Raw genomic sequence first — 16,129 nt, 5'->3', positions numbered from 1 at the left:
GCCTGCAGGGCAAACCTCTTGACCTTCCCAACCTCAAGGTTATTCTATTTCAATTGCTGTTGCTGGTATAAGATTTATAGGGGTTTATTATCTTTATTTTTTAACCCTGCTGACCACTGTAAGCTGAGGAGGAAAATTCGTTTGTATTTTCAGGAAAGGGGAATATCTATTTAACATGTTTGCCACACAGTGTACGTCCTTCATGAATTAATCATTGAGGGGGCGTATGTGTATTTGTTTACCAGGACTGGCTGGATAGTCGTTAAATCACTGCTAGGAACTTGCTTCTTGCCCTGGAGCATTATGCATCAGGACTGTTTTAATTGCGGATGGAGGAATCGCCATGAGTCTGTCCCTAATGCAAGCACCTGCTGCAAATGACTCAGTCCCCACATTACCCTCCAGCAGGGTCCGGGTACATCTGCCAATATCTGTCATTATCTGAGGCACACTTGTCAAAACCGTGCATCCCTTTAAGCTCTTGCGTGTTCCAGCAAGGGACCCTTGTCAGTGTTTCTGGCACCTGCAGACTGCTGTGCACCTGGTATTTAAATGGCACAGAAATGTGTTTTGATTGTTTTCTCTCTTTAATGAACCCACCTGAGGGACATTTAGCTCTTTATCTAGTAGCCTGTTACCCAGTCACTCACATTTACACTGCTTGCGTGGAAATTCAGAACCCACTTGTGCTGTTATACTAATCCATCTGCCAGAAGTCTTATCACAAAATCTGCAGGGCTCCCTAAGGAGACTTTTGTACTGGTAATTTAAGCTAATGATTTCTAAACATATTTAGTCAGTTTTATGAAGACCTCATTAGAATGCGACTGTTTATTAAAAATCTAAATGAGGTCTCAGTCATTTAGAAAAATCATTGCTGAGTTGCACAAACAGTTCTTTGATAATGGATGATGAAGTGGGTTTTAGTTAAGGCTAGAAAGAATCGTACTTTTCCAGACTACACACTGACAGGTAAAAAGTAAAACCAAGACTCCTAAGACACCAGCATGATCACAAGCTATTTCAGAATAACGTATTTTAGATTATGTTAACACAAGAGGTCTCTATGTTCATGTTTGTAAGAAGTAGAGCAACTGAAGATAGTGTAATTTCAGGCATGCTCTCCCAAGCAACTCATCATAATCTGATGTCTTATTCCAGAAGAAACAGAACTTTTTATCCTAACAATGTACGAGTGATTGGAAAATAGACACAAGAGAACATCTTTGTTACTCCAGAGACTGCTTTGGAGTACAGACTCCAAAAGACAGAGCTGGATCCTTCTGTGGAAAACAGTGGGAACTGAATCAAGGTGTTTATTTACTGGCCAAAGTCTCAGATTGCTTCTTGACATATTTTGGTATTTGCACACAGAAAAACATTTCTTTCCTCCTTAAAGAGTTATGTTAGGAAATGTTACAATATATTCACAGAATCATAGAATTGTCAGAGTTGGAAGGGACTTCAAAGATCGTCTAGTCCCAACGTCCCTGCCATGGGCAGGGACATCTCCCACTAGATCAGGTTGCTCAGAGCTCCATCCAACCTGGCCTTAAAAACTTCCAGGCATGAGGTTTCCACCACCTTTTTGGACAAACTCTTCATGTGTCTCACCACCCTCATGGTGTAGAACTTCTTCCTAATGTCCAATCTGAATCAATCCATATGTATTTTTAATCCATTCCCTCTAGTCCTACCACTACTCAACATCCTAAAAAGCCCCTCACCAGCTTTCTTGTAGCCCCCTTGAGATACTGGAAGGCCACGATAAGGTCTCCTCGGAGCTTTCTTTTCTGCAGACTGAACACCCCCAACTCCCTCAGTCTGTCTTCATAGGAGAGATGCTCCAGCTCTCTGATCATCCTCGTGGCCCTTCTCTGGACACGCTCCAGCACGTCCATATCTTTCTTGTGCAGTGGGCTCCAGAAGTGGGACACAGTACTCCAGGTGGGATCTCACGAGAGTGGAGTAGAGGGAGAGAATCACCTTCCTTGACCTGCTGGCCACGCATCTCTTGATGTGATTGGTTTTCTGGGCTGCAAGTGCACACTGATGGCTCATGTTGAGCTTCTTGTCCATCAGTACTCCCAAGTCCTTTTCTTCAGGGCTGCTCTCAAGCCAATCACTGCCCAGCCTATATTGCTGCTTGGGATTGCCCCAACCCAGATGGAGGACCTTGCACTTGGTCTTGTTGAACTTCATGAGGCTGTCCTGGGCCCACCTCTCCAGCCTGTCAAGGTCCCTCTGGATGGCATCCCTACCCTCCAGGGTGTCAGCCACCCCACACAGCTTGGTGTCTTCAGCAAACGTGCTAAGGGTGCACTCAATGCCACTGTCCATGTTGCTGACGAAGATGTTAAACAAGACTGGTCCCAGTACTGATCCTTGAGGGACTCCACTTGGACATGGACCCATTGACAGCCACTCTTTGGGTGTGGCTGTCAAGCCAGTTCTTTATCCACTGAATTGTCCATCCATCAAATCCATATTTTATCAGCTTGGAGACCAGGATGTCATGTGGGACAGTGTCAAAGGCTTTGCCTAGGTCCAAGTAAATTATGTCGGTTGCTCTTCCCTTGTCTATTGATCTTGTGTATTCAATTGTGCCATCTAGCTGTCACCTCCATCTTTGCTCTTGTTAGGCTGGTCCTAATACACAGTTGGCAGAATCAAACTTGGCATGTCACATCATTTGTTAGTAGTTGCTTTCTCTCCCACCCCTTGTTTTTGCTTGAGGCAGAAGAAATTTAGTAAGATCTGATTAATAAATGGTGAAATGCACTGATGAAATTTAGTGGAGGTGATTGATACATAAACGTGCTGCAAGGATTCATGAATGTCTATCATGCTTTTAATAAAACAAAGTATTTACCAAAAAAGAAATCACTAGAAATAATTATAAAAAATAAAACCTCACCCCAGGAGCATAGTAATTACAGTAATTAGGGCTTCTCAATTATTATCCAGAATTAGAAAACAGCCAGTGCTAATAGTGTTAATAAGCACATAAAAGGCCCTTCTTTTCAAAGGAGGCAAGGTTGACTACAGCAGAATGGATGTGACACAAACAGGGGAATGAAGGTCAGCCGTAGACTGGTAAATAGCCCCTGTGCCTGCACACACTCCTCAGAGCTACTGAAGCAGCCTCTCACTGCCACCTTATCTCTCAGGCGTGTTGTGCTCTCCTGATAGCCTTCTCGCAATCCTCCTGGCTGATTTTCTTTCCCAGGAGCCAGCAGGGCTGTATCTGCATGGGGAGAAAGATGGTGGCTTAGCTTTTTCTTTGCTCATTTTACCTGACCTGAGGTTGACATGAAGGCACTTGGATCTGCCTTGCTGAAAAAATATTGATGGTTCTGACTTTTCATGCTTAAAAGTGTATTTGAGTCCATACGTCACTAAGGAGATTCATACAATGGTCTTCCGAGAGAGAGGGGATGTCTCCTAGATGCTGGCTGGCTAAAAAGCGTTCCCTGTTCTAAGATAAAATCTGTCAGAAAACAGTTGTTCTTCTCAGCAAAGACTGTATGAGCCTGGCCCTAAGCAGTCATATATGCACGTGCTTGAGCCTTGGGTGCTCAGGATGTGCCGCCTCAGTCAGCATTCAAGAGAAATTTCTAAACCAGATACAAGTATGTTCCCTTAACAAACAAAATCCAGAAGTGTTTATGTTGAACCAGAGCTTCTTCTGACCCACCTGATGATCCATTTCTGTTATAAACAGACATTAGACATCCAAGAAAAACTGACAAATAAAGTACTGTTCAAAGACTTCTTACTGAAAACATTTTGAGAACCAAACAAAAACTTTATAGGAAATTTCAGCAACATAAAAACTGTGCAAAATTTCCAATAGACTTGCCACCTATTCTTAGAATAAAAGAAGATTTTTTTTTTGCAGAAGGCTATTATGAATCTTGCACTTACGCGTTTTACAAGTTCTGAGAACCTTCCATGTGAAAGAACTCTCTGAGAAAGGTAGACTTACTTAAATTATATTTAAGATTCAGATCACTCATTACAGAGATACTGCAGAAGTGAAACTTGGTAACTCTTTAACACGTCTCACAAACACCACATCTGTATTTAGTATAAATGGAAGAGTACTCTGTCTAACTGAAACTGCCTATAAATGTAGTAAGTCAGATTACCTACATTGGAATTAGTTCAAGATACTGGCATTAGCACTCCTTAGCAAGAATGCCAAAGAGTTTGTAAGCATACTGGTGACCAAGATTTAACTCTTCTGAAAAAAAGAAACCACATTTTATAAATGAGAGTGGAGAAAGACTGATTTATGAAATCCTTCCCTACCTCTAGGCAATTCTAGTCTCAGCATCTAAACCTATCAGTAGTGTCCTTTCCCATCTAGAGAAATTTTTTTTCTTGACTGTGTTTACCCAGAAAACCTGGGACCTGTGCTTATGGTACATGTACATTACGATATATTCTGTTGTTACACTTTCGGTTTCGTTGTAATTCCAGTATCTCTTGTTGGATAGACTAAAGTTTATATTTTTACAGAGTACCAATGAGGGAAAAAACAAAATATTCTTAATGCTGTCTAGACTTCTCAGCAGAAATACTGAGTTGGCATTAGTCCATTATGCATAGGAGGGGAAGAGCCCTTAGGAAGAAAAATTGGCTGCTGTTCTTCAGGAGAGAGGAGAAAGGACTCTTTGCAGTCGTTTAATAAAGATGTCCTCAGATTAGGAATGTTAGTATCATGAAACAGAACATCTACATACAAGTATTCAGCACTGTCCCATGTCACTCAGAGCAGACACAGTTTCAGCTCTCAGTGTTTTGATGCATTCTCATTTCCAGTAAAAGCTATGTTTCAAAGAATGCTAATCAACAGAGATTAATATCTTAATGCTCACTAATCCAATTGAGACAATTCACTTTGAAAAATAAATACAAGAGATTTAAGGATACACAAATGCATTGAGCCCCTTGTTGGGCAAGCTGCTGAGGTGCTGCCAAGGTGTTTGCAAAGAGGGCTTCAAGTTCTTTGAAATGTCAGGGCTACCAAAATGGCTTCATCACGGTAAGACTCCTCACCTCAGCAGTCTCATGAAATTAATCTCTTAGTCTCTCTGTGAAGGAAGACGTGCCCTAGAGGCACCAACACAGTTTTACCTTACTTGGTAGAGTGATATGTAGAGGTTTGTAACCTAACATCAGATGATCAAGTTTTAGAGCCAGAAGGCAATCCACTAACTTGGTGGTGCTCTGTAGCTCAACTAATGGCATGATTTTGCTCTTGGAATGGAAGCACAATTTGGAACACAAGCTGTTCTGCTTGATGCAGGCACATCAGGTCCTTGGAGCACAGGATCTGAACAATATGCCCATAATTTCACACTTGTGTAGGGGATTAAGACAGGCTTTTAGGAGCTCCAGCTAATCCTGTAACCTCCATCTTGGCATGGGACTACCCTTCTCACGTGTTCTGTGTTCAGCCTTCTTTTCCTTCAGGGCTGTACTTAGGTGCACTCATTTACAGACTTTTTTAATGACCAGTGGGAAACAAAATTGCCGAAACATAAGCAATGAAATGGAGGCAGCCTGTATTCTTCTGTTGCTATTAGTGATGGAGGCAGGAACAGGTTTACCTTGGGCTACCCTTACCCTAAAGCAGTTCTTCTACACTAATTCTTTTTTTTATGGCCAGAGGAAGGCCACACCATGGGTTTGGCCTGCCAGCTTAATTTCATCTAACCCAAGCTACCAGGCTCACAGCATGCTGATTCTCAAGAACAAAGGGATTGCACTCATTCCTTCAGGTGGAAAGCATGAGTGTATGGTTACTACTGGACATGTCCAGAAAGACAGCTATTCTGGGGAGAAGTTGAATGAGAGCGCATCTACCAGGGAAACTTGGATTGCTCTGCTGGGGCAACACAAGTTGGAGAACTGTATCAGCTCTGAGTCACCACTGGAAGAAGTTAGACTGAGCTAGTAAAAGTCATGGAGACATCCCTCCACCTCCAGGAGCTGTGAGCAGCGTAAAGACTTCTGGCTGCCTTTTTACAGACCCATTTGTCCGATGCTTCCAAATGGTATCCTAAATGTTGTATTTCTCAATACTCTTCCATACCTCTCTTAGAAGACTGTAAAATGAGAAATGAGGTATAAATCAATTAACTGACTTGCTCAAAAGTGAACAAAGAAAATGAAAAAAAGGAAGACTGGGTTTTATCTTCTGTCAAAGGTTGTTTTAGAACTTATAAAATGTTCTTAAATCAGAAGACATTTTTTATTTAAAAAGTATTTAAATAAAAATACTTTCAATTATTGGATGTCCTTCTACTTCAAGACAGCCAAATAAAAGTATATGATGTTATCCTAGCTACATCTGTAAAATCCATTAAAAATTTTCACCCATGAGCTTGGTTGGCTATTTCATTTTATATCCTAGAGGTTTCACTGCAAAATTTATATACAACTTATCATCATTATTTAGTTCAGGATTAATTTTAAATTAGAATGTATAATACTGCTCTTCACTAACGACAATCCATGCAGTGCTTATTACCTTTTTGCTAAGAATATTTCACAGTCAGAGGAAATTGGAAACTTAGAATAATCAGTGTTATTTAAACTGTTCTGTATGAACTACAAAGTATATTTCATAGCCAGCTCACATGTTAATGCTGTAATATTCCTCCCATTCTAAACCTTTAAGGAAATGAATTACAGTCCTGACTTTCATACTGCCTTTAGCTAGATGTGTCACATTGCCAAATGGGTAAATATACAGCTTCAGAAGTCACAATTTGTGTTCATTAGTTACCCACTGCCTACATTATTTGTTACATTTAGAAGAAGCAACGTCTTTCCACCTTCATTTTTAATTCTTAGTTTGTCTCATTAGACTGTTTTGCTGGGGGATGGAGCTAGGAGGTAGAAGCAGAAAATCATCTCCAAATTTCTAAAATTATTAGTAAACTAAGCATGTTTGGAACAATTGGACAGTGTACCTTGGGATGAATAGATTAAACTAGAGCATTTTCATTATCACTCTGGCAGTCACCCCTTTATCTCATCTTGTGATGAACATCTGTATTTTTTGGCACATTGTTAGGGTATAAATGCAGAGTGTAGCTGAACAAACTCTCTATTATAGTTCTGCTCAAATGAGATTTCAAGATTATGTTTTCTACTTTGTGGATGATATTTACTGTTATGGTAGCAACTGTGTGCAAAAAAAAAATCTAATGCATTTAATATTCAGTTCTGGATTCATGTATCAATTATTTAGCTAAACCTTCTGTTAGCAGGGTATTTTTTATAAAACATGTACCAAATGTTTATAAAAATGGAAAGAGATTCATCAAGTTACAGTAGCTAAAGCTGTGCTAAAAAGAAAAAATGAACAAACATATGTTACCAGCAGAGTTTCTCATCTTTGATGAGTAAAACCATATTCTATTTTGCTGCAATTGTCTTTCTGGTGCAAATAAAGGCCCTGATCCAATAAATATTTGTAAGTGTGATTTTGGTTTACGCTACTTAATCTACTTCTGTCTTTAAGACACCCTTCCCTTTGAGAGGTCCTGGAGGCAATGGGAGACTGGTCTTTAAGCATTTACTTTAGTTTTGGCTCATCAGGAGTCCACAGGGTTCCTATGTCTGGAGCTCAGCATGTGCAGCAGTATTGCAGAACAAGAGCCAAAAGCAGGAAGAAAGAGCCTGATTTTTTTTTTTTTCTAAAAAAAAGTTGACTTGTTTTTCCCCCTCCCAGTGAGTGAATCATTTAGTGTTGGTCTGTGGCTCTGTCTGCGGCTCTGGCACTGTTCCCACGGCTGTTACAGCCCCTATTCCACTTGGGAGAGTTTTCAGGAAATTGTGTTGTCATGGATCCTTCTGCTCAGCTCCAATCTGCTCCGTGCCCAAAACCCCCTGTGCAGCAGAGTAAGAAATCCTCAGTGAGCTGAAGCTGCATGAGGCACGAAAGGCTGTAACTTCTGTGCAACATCCCACAGTGCTACCCTAATTATTCCACTGGATCATCTTAAATAAGGTTTAACAAAAAAAGAAAAAAAAAATAGAAGCAAATCCAACAACTGAAGCACAAGAATATAGGGACTCAGCTCTCCTAAACTGGTCTTTCTAAATGTCCGTAGTTCTTTGTCATAATCTAGACTGTCTAGACTTTCCAAGTTAGAAACAGGCATGTTTTCCTTCAAGGCTGAACAATATAATTCAGCCAGGGTTGGTTTTGTGGTTTGGTTTTTTTCCCCTGTTTGTTTACTTTACTTAGCTAGAGCTCTTTTGAGGAGGGCAGGCACCCATCAGAAAGTAACAAGGCTGCAGTTAGCAACAAAGAGGCTGATGAGTTGTGCTGTGACTAGGATCACTGCTGCAGCTGCTCCCTTCCTACGTGCATTGACCGATTTCATGTGGCTCACGTTCCGCCTATGGAAAGGACAGATAAACAGGCAGGAAAAGGTAATCGACTTCAGAGATGAAGCTGTCAGTGGGCTGCCTCAGTCTGGAGGCAGTGTGAATTGCCTTATTCTGCATAGAAAGTTGAAAAGTCATCTTAGCCATAGGTAGGTGAACCCTGTTTCAGAGAGTTCTTCAGCAATGACTATAAAAGGGTCAGTGTGCCAGCCTAAGGGATTTTAACAATGTGAATTTTCTAATTCTTTTACCAACACAGATAAAACAGTAAGTAGTCAATATTTTTCACTAGGCTTCTGTTAGAGGATTTTTAGAAATACATAAAAACAACCTCTGAATAAATATTAAGTAGAATCAACACTAGATAGCAACAGCAGCAACAACTAAACTGCTTTGCAGCAACATTTAATGCTTTTGAAATGGTTGTTCATTGCTTACAGCTGATAAATATGCTTCAGAGATGAATACATGTTTGCCAGAGAATCTGCTGTTGAGGCACCCTGGGACTGGTCCTCAGGTTGGCCCTTGCCTGGAGGAAACCTCATCCAGTGACACCCTGCCAGCTTGCTGGGGAGAGCAGCCTTGCTGCCTTTGCCACTGGTACAGGAGCGCTGAGCACTGTGAAGACTGTTCAGCAGACCAGCTCCAAGCCTCTTGCTATGGGAAGGGAACTGTATAATCTGGTGTTTGCCCACTGTCCTGAAACCATGCTTAAAAGCAGATGAAATGTGAAGAAGATGAAGAATTTTTCATAGCCAATACTAATGCAGTTACTAGGTCTGAAGACAAGCATAAAGAAATAAATAAAAACCTGCTTGCTGTTACCTGAACTTCAGTTCTACTCTGGGAGCTTTCCATCAGCTGTGTAAGCAGAAATAAGCTCTTAGGATGTTTGTATAATTTTGTGGTTGGGAGCCAAGGCTTATAACCAGGCTACTTTTCTCTGAAGAGGAACTTTATGTGGGGCTGTGTTTTTCCAGCCTTTCAACTCACTTCTGCTCCGATTTAAATTTTTTCCTGCTAAATAGTCAGACAAAGAGTCAGAACTACTCATCCTGCCTGGACAAACCTTTTATTTTGTCAGCTGATGTTACTACTTTGAAGTGGCAAGACCACTCTTCTGTCCAGAGAGTAAAGAAGGGTTGTATGTGACTATCAGCTAGATCACATGAAACAAACTCTGAGGAAAGTATTTTCTTCTACCTGTCAGGACAATGTTTGTCTCTCTGCATAATCCTTTATATCCTGTACATGGAGTTTATATAAATAAATTATTTGAGTCATGCATTACAGTTTTGACTATATGCTTATATACACATTCATCAGTTTTACCTTTTACTCAAGACTAGACATAATAGTAATCCAAATATTTTGGCATGGATTTGAGAAATGCTCTACCAGTTGCGAAGTTTAGGGCTTTTTTTTCTTCCTATCGGTTTTCCATTGCATATTTGAAGTGTTTGGAGTTTTTACCCAACCCATTTAAGTGTATATTTAAGTAAACAAGTAGATTTGCATGTATAAAAAGATACATTTTAAATTTCCCTTTTGATGAGCGAAAGAGAAATCTTTCTATGCAGCAGATGCATAACAGATGCTACTCCTAGCACATGCTGCACTACTGGACGATGGCCAGATGCAGTGGTGATAGCATAGCTATTACCGTGATAGAGCAGAATAAAAAGAGAGATGTAAGTAACATGCTAGCTTCCTAACCCACTGCCTTGTCCACATAAATGCAAAGGAGGAGAAAATTCTGAAGTCTGTGAGCAGGTTACATAATATACAGTCCCCACAACGACCCCTTTTTAAAAATAGCAGACTAGTGCATGTTTGAATATATTAAATACTGTGAAGTCCAATCCTTCTAGACCACATCAGGGCACTGAAAATATGAAATACAGTTCACAAAAGCCACTTCTTTCCATCTCCATATCCTAGAACGACTTTGCCAAGAACGCACGACTCCAGACACCTACTGAAATCAGTATGGAGGGAAAGGGGAATTCATCTCACCTAACCTTAGCCATCAAGAAGCTGAACACCTGGGTGAAGGCAGTTGTCTGGACTCTCTTCATAGTTAATAAAAATAAAGGCATTGCTAGAAGGCATTTGTCCATCTCATCTTAGTTTGGCCTAAGCAAGATGAGTCCCACACACAGTGTTTGTGGTCATCTAATTGGTGTTAATGCACAGATATAAAACTCACCTCTTGACTTCAACTGTTGAGTTTCACCTTTTGAATTTAAGGTTGAGTCAGCCACTAAATCTTGACAGATGCTCTCTGTGATCCCCACCACCACCTTCCCAGGGGAGGATAATAAAAGAAGCAGGGAGAGAGACTTCGAGGCTGAAAAAAACCGAAGGAAGGCAACTTGAACCAGTTTAATGAAAAAAAGAGAATAGTAAGAGAATAATACTAATAGTGAAGATGTCAGACTGTATACATATATATACAAGTATACAAATATGCTCAAAGATACAAGAGAATACATTAATACATGACCCACACCTTCCAGATGGCAACAAGATCCTGACCAGAAAAAAAAAAAGTCCCAATCCCAGACTGTATTCAGCAGCAGACAGGAACACCCAAATCCAGAGTCCCAGTGATAGTCCAAAAAAAACAGAAAAGAAGCTGTGCTGCTCCCACTCAGGGCTGGGGAAGACAACCTGTTCTCTCAAACAAGGCTCTTCTGCAGCGTGAAAGCACAGGGAAAAATCACAGAGAGATACCAGCCATCCTCCCAGCACAACAGGTGCTAAAGACCTAAGGGCTCTTCTTAGGGGCCCTTTTATACTGAGCACCATGGGAAGGAACACTGTGATTGGTCCATTTGGGTCACCTGACCCATCCTCTCCTCCCCATGGGCACAGCTGCCCCTCCTCCCCCACTGTGACTGTCCCCAGTGCTAGCAAGCCCCAGAGAACTTTTATCTTGGTGCTCTCAAATCAGGACAACCTCTCATCAGTTTGTTTGGAAAGTTAATCTGAGAAAACGGATACTTTTTGAACAGTGGAGAAGACCTTTCCTGTCGGAAAAAAACACATTTTCATTTTAGAAGGTAGGAAGATATTTTTGAGACAAGTCACTAAATAGAAGGTAGGGGAAGAGCCTTTTGGTGGCATTTGTCCCTCTGGGCACACCCTGCGTTGGAAAGCACAGGAAATGAACAGTTCCTGCAAGTGAGGCTTGCTGGGTATAAATATCCCTTGTGCTCCAGTACGAATTTGCTTTACTTCACTAATCCCAACACAAATCTCACCTGCAACTGAGAGCTGTCTTAAAAAAGGAGAGGCAACGTCCCTTAAACATTAATCATTTTCACATGCAGAAAATGTGACTGCTTTGTGCATGATTGCATTTTAAAACCGAAATCATTGCGCAGAATGGATTCAGTATGAACCTTCTAAAATAAATGAATCTTAATTTGTTTTCTATTTTTTAAAGGTCAAATGCTGCAAATACTGGCCAGATGACACAGAGATATATAAAGACATTAAAGTTACTCTAATAGAAACAGAGCTCCTGGCTGAATATGTGATTCGAACATTTGCAGTAGAAAAGGTAAGTTTCCAAATTCATTTTTCTTAAATACAGTGGTATCTGCCTAAGTAAGTTATATACAGATTCAACGTGGGAAAGTTGAATCTTTTGGCTGACATCGTGGTTTTGTAGCTATTTTTTGGGGGTAAACGACTACCGCCCTCTTATGGTAAACTGTGTTTTTCTTTAAATGCGGCAACTTCTCTGCTTACCATCACTGTTGGCCCCTGCCTGAGCTAGAAAAAGTGATGTTCCTTGCCTAGGAGAAATCGAAGCCTCCCTCCCAGCGATCAATGGAAAAACACATTCGTGCTGATTTCCCATCTTATGTTCTCCACAATCATTTTCTGTCTGTACCAGGGGCTGCATGCACCATTATTCGGAAGTTCATGGTGGAGAATACAGTTACTTCTTGTGATGGTGTGTTCCTGGTCTTCAGAGACATAGTCGAAACAATTTTCTTCTCAAGGCAATTCCATTTTTTCTGTGGAATCCATCTTTATACGGAGAGTTCCAAGTAGTGTGTTGTATTACAGCTTGTTAGAATAATGCCATGAATTTGTTTGGTGCTTACGAGGTCTTGTAGCTCTCCCAAGCAGTTTACCCTATATGGGCAATACATACAATTAGCAAATAAGGTACTTGGTGAAAGTGAGAACAAGCCGAGTCAGTCAATGCTGAAGCGTGTCATGCATTTTGTGTCAGTTCGGGGTTTTTATTCAGACTTCATTAAAGGACAGGAGTGCTTTAATTGTATGTATCAAGACTTGTTTGAGTTGCAGAACAAGGAAAGGGCCTCTTTGGAAGACTTGGTATTCTTAATGGTGCACTGAAGTGATGCTTTCTCAGTATCACCATGAGCAGATTTTCAACTAATTAGCTTAGAAAACTCCTTCTGATTTAGTTGCAGTACCTGTGATATACTGGTTCTTTTAAATGATGAAATAGCATTCAGTTATGGTTTTGAAGAACATAATCTTTAGCATCAAAGAATCCTGCACCCAGGTAGATGAAACTGCCAGCAAGACAACCCAACAGGATCTCTGTACATACATCCAAATAACAAAGGAATTAGATTTTTTTTTCCTGTTTTATTCTTCAATCTAATACTTAAATATTCATCAACACAGCAACCTGAGGGTAATGATAATAGAATTATGTGGTTTGAATGAACTGAAATATTGTATCCTGTTTACCACTATACATATTGTACATCAAATTCATTCAAGCCTCTTGTTTCCTGGCATTTAGGTATTTTTAATAAACAGATGAGAAACGGTGGCTACACTTTGAAGTAGATGAAGCACTGGTTGATTTCTATTCTGCAAATTTTAAGCCCATGCTTTGATGTTAGCTTTTCACTTCTTAACTGGGACTGGAAAAAAAGACCTAGAGGATTTTACAGTTGAACATAACCAAACTGTCTTGAATAAGTGCATTAGAACAGATAGAGATAAAAGGCACTAAACATTTTATGTCTTAAAAAAATCTCCATCTGAAAATATTCCATTTAGACACTGCTTTTTAATAGTTGGTAGTTTTTCAGTAAGCCTCTAAAAGCAGTGACAGTGTAGTTTGAATAAAGTGCATTTGTTTTTACCCTATTTTCCATATTTTTTAACTCCTCCAATGGTACTGGAAGGTCAAACTTGTACATCTCTTCCACCGTAATTCTCTCAAGTTTATATTTCTGATCTACTGGGACTGATAAAATAGGCTGCATGATGAGACAGAGTGGTGTGCCCTCTGCAGGTAGTATTAAGTGAAAGATGGTGTTGAAATGCAGAACGTTGGTGCCGCAGTTCCAAAGGACTTGAAGATTTGGCCAACAGAAACTTTAGTAACTCAAGGAAAAATGCAAAGTTCGTCACTTTAAGTGGACTAACCCCATGTGTCAGTACAGTCTGTGACATCCTGGGACAACATCTGTCATCCAGGATGATTAAGGATGTAGGATATATGAGCTAGAAGGGGAAGTTAAGAGAACTGGCCTTGTTCAGCATAGTATACATGAGGAGGAGGAGAAGGAGGGGTAAGGAAGATTTGATTGCAGCCTGCAGCTGCTTCAGAGATGTTTAGAAAATCAGGGGCACCAAATTCTCCTCATTCTTCTCAATGGTAACAGATGACAAGACCAGGAGCAATGGCTGAGAAGTTGCAGCCTGGAAGGTTTGCACTGGAAAAACTCTCAGGAGGAGGTTAGTGCAATGCTGGGGCAGATTACCCTGTAAAGTTGTGCAGTATCCATTCCTGGATGTCATCAGGGCCCAGTTAGACAGATCTGGTGTTGGCCATAGATCTACTCTTGAGTGGGAGGTTGGACTGGAGACCTGCAGAGGTCCCTTCTGACTGTCTTTCCTATTTGTGGATTAGCATCTCGTACCTGCTCCTAAAAGACAAATTAGAAGTTGATTTGTTTGGAGATGTCCATCACTTATGTTTATTCTTTTAAATAGTTATCTGGTAGCTATTGAGAAGTAAGGGGTAATGCTAAGAAAATTGAACCCCAAAGAAGAAGGACCGTTTCCTAGATAGGCTTTACATTGTATGCATAAGCAGTTTCTTTGGAGCAGTTTCTTTACAGCACAACAGTTAACTCAGATGAATTAGATAGTAACATACAGCAGCACCATAAGTATTTGTAGTATATTTTATCATCCTAGGGTTGTTCACAATGTGCATTATTTTCTGTTTTTTCAGCTGAAAGAAAAAGTGAAAAATACAGTCTTTCCAAGCTGAGCATATGCTTTTATGATTCATGCAGTTGTGTTGCTATTTTGAGTTTAGAAACCAGCAGGGAAGCTACAGACATGAAAATCATTCTTTTGTGGATATAATAAGCAAACTCATTATAAAAGTACCCTACGTGCAAAACCTTTTCCAAGTAGCTGTCACCAACAATAGACAAAAATGCAGTCAGCATGACAGACAGATCCCCAAAACTAATGCAGAAGATACACAGAGTATATCCTGATCTGCACTACAGCTGAGCACATTATTTTGGAGGAGCAGTTTAGCTTTTTGTAAATTGGTTGAAAAACTAAGGCTGCGTACAGCATGAAGAATTTGTGTGGGGTACTCGTTTCAGTCCTCAGTTTGCATAGTCATGGCATTGCTCTTTTGTATGGAATCTTTGTTTCTTTGCTGATTGTGGGCAGTTGTTATGAGCAATATAAAAGTGTTTGGGACATGGATACTCCACCTACACACAGCTATTTACAGATTTGGAGTCCTTGCTTACAGTAGCAGAACTCTAAAATAGTAGCACACTCTAAAATCTCCAGAGTACAGAGACCAAATTGTATTTGAATGTGTTTGCTAGATTGTCTTAAAATGCAAATTACTTTGTTCCTGGGTTTCAGTACGTTTTAAAATCGAGTCTTAGGTTATGAGGTCATTTCTCTTGCAAGGGTGTGACCTCCTCAGTCTACACCAGTGTCACATATGCTCTTCATCTTCTCCCTTGCCTGCCTTTTTATGTTGCAGTGTCTGAGGGAGATGAGTGTGGATGTTCCTCTGAGCAGATGCTCAGTCTCCACAGACCCTCAGCCTGAGCTGTCAGAGCATCAGGACTCCAAGACACACCAAGCCCACTCCAGTCATCTTGTGCTGGCGTAGCCAAAATTTCTCAAGCATTGAAAATGCCAGACTCTTAGCTTGCATGCTAGCAATAAATTAGGAAGTTTGTATTACTTCATTATACAAAGATAAATAGATCTTTTATATGCAAACCAGCTCAAGAGAGGAAATACATCTTCAAGAAGAAAAACTGTAAACCACCAGTTATTAATATTACTGGCATTTAGTCCAGCCTAGACATGATATGTCATAATTTTGCTGTTTGCTTATGAAATATGTATGATGGCCTCTGGTCTGTGGATTTCTAATGAGAATAAAATACTGGCAGCTACATTTTTAGAGGGGGAAGAGGAAATGTAAGCACTAAGGAAATCAAACTTAGCATATACGCCTCTAATATCCAGACTGCTCCAGAGAGTCACATGGGAAATTACTTACACGATCGGCTTCTCATTCATACCTGTCTCACCATATCCATGTCGTCATACACTGCAGCAAATCACTTAAAGGGTGAGCATGTGGAGGGCTACAAATGCAGGTCCTACAATTAGAGGTGCAAAAAGGTTTCTTACTATTCAGCTGTTTCTTTCA

At 40.3% G+C, this 16,129-nt stretch overlaps 1 protein-coding gene across 1 annotated transcript in view; it reads left to right on the top strand.

Annotated features, from left to right (window-relative positions):
- The window catches only part of LOC104272243 (receptor-type tyrosine-protein phosphatase mu), a 36,181-nt gene that overhangs the window by 2,688 nt on the left and 17,364 nt on the right, over positions 1-16,129 (top strand). The window contains exon 3 of the mRNA XM_009867185.1: positions 11,864-11,980. Within this exon, the coding sequence (XP_009865487.1) occupies positions 11,864-11,980 (117 nt within the window). The remainder of the gene's footprint in view (positions 1-11,863; positions 11,981-16,129) is intronic.

Source organism: Apaloderma vittatum, unplaced genomic scaffold (genome assembly GCF_000703405.1).
Source record: "Apaloderma vittatum isolate BGI_N311 unplaced genomic scaffold, ASM70340v1 scaffold20783, whole genome shotgun sequence".
In the NCBI taxonomy this organism is placed as follows: Eukaryota; Metazoa; Chordata; class Aves; order Trogoniformes; family Trogonidae; genus Apaloderma; species Apaloderma vittatum.
The sequence above is the reverse complement of the archived record's forward strand: the minus strand, read 5'-3'. Positions and strand labels throughout refer to the sequence as shown.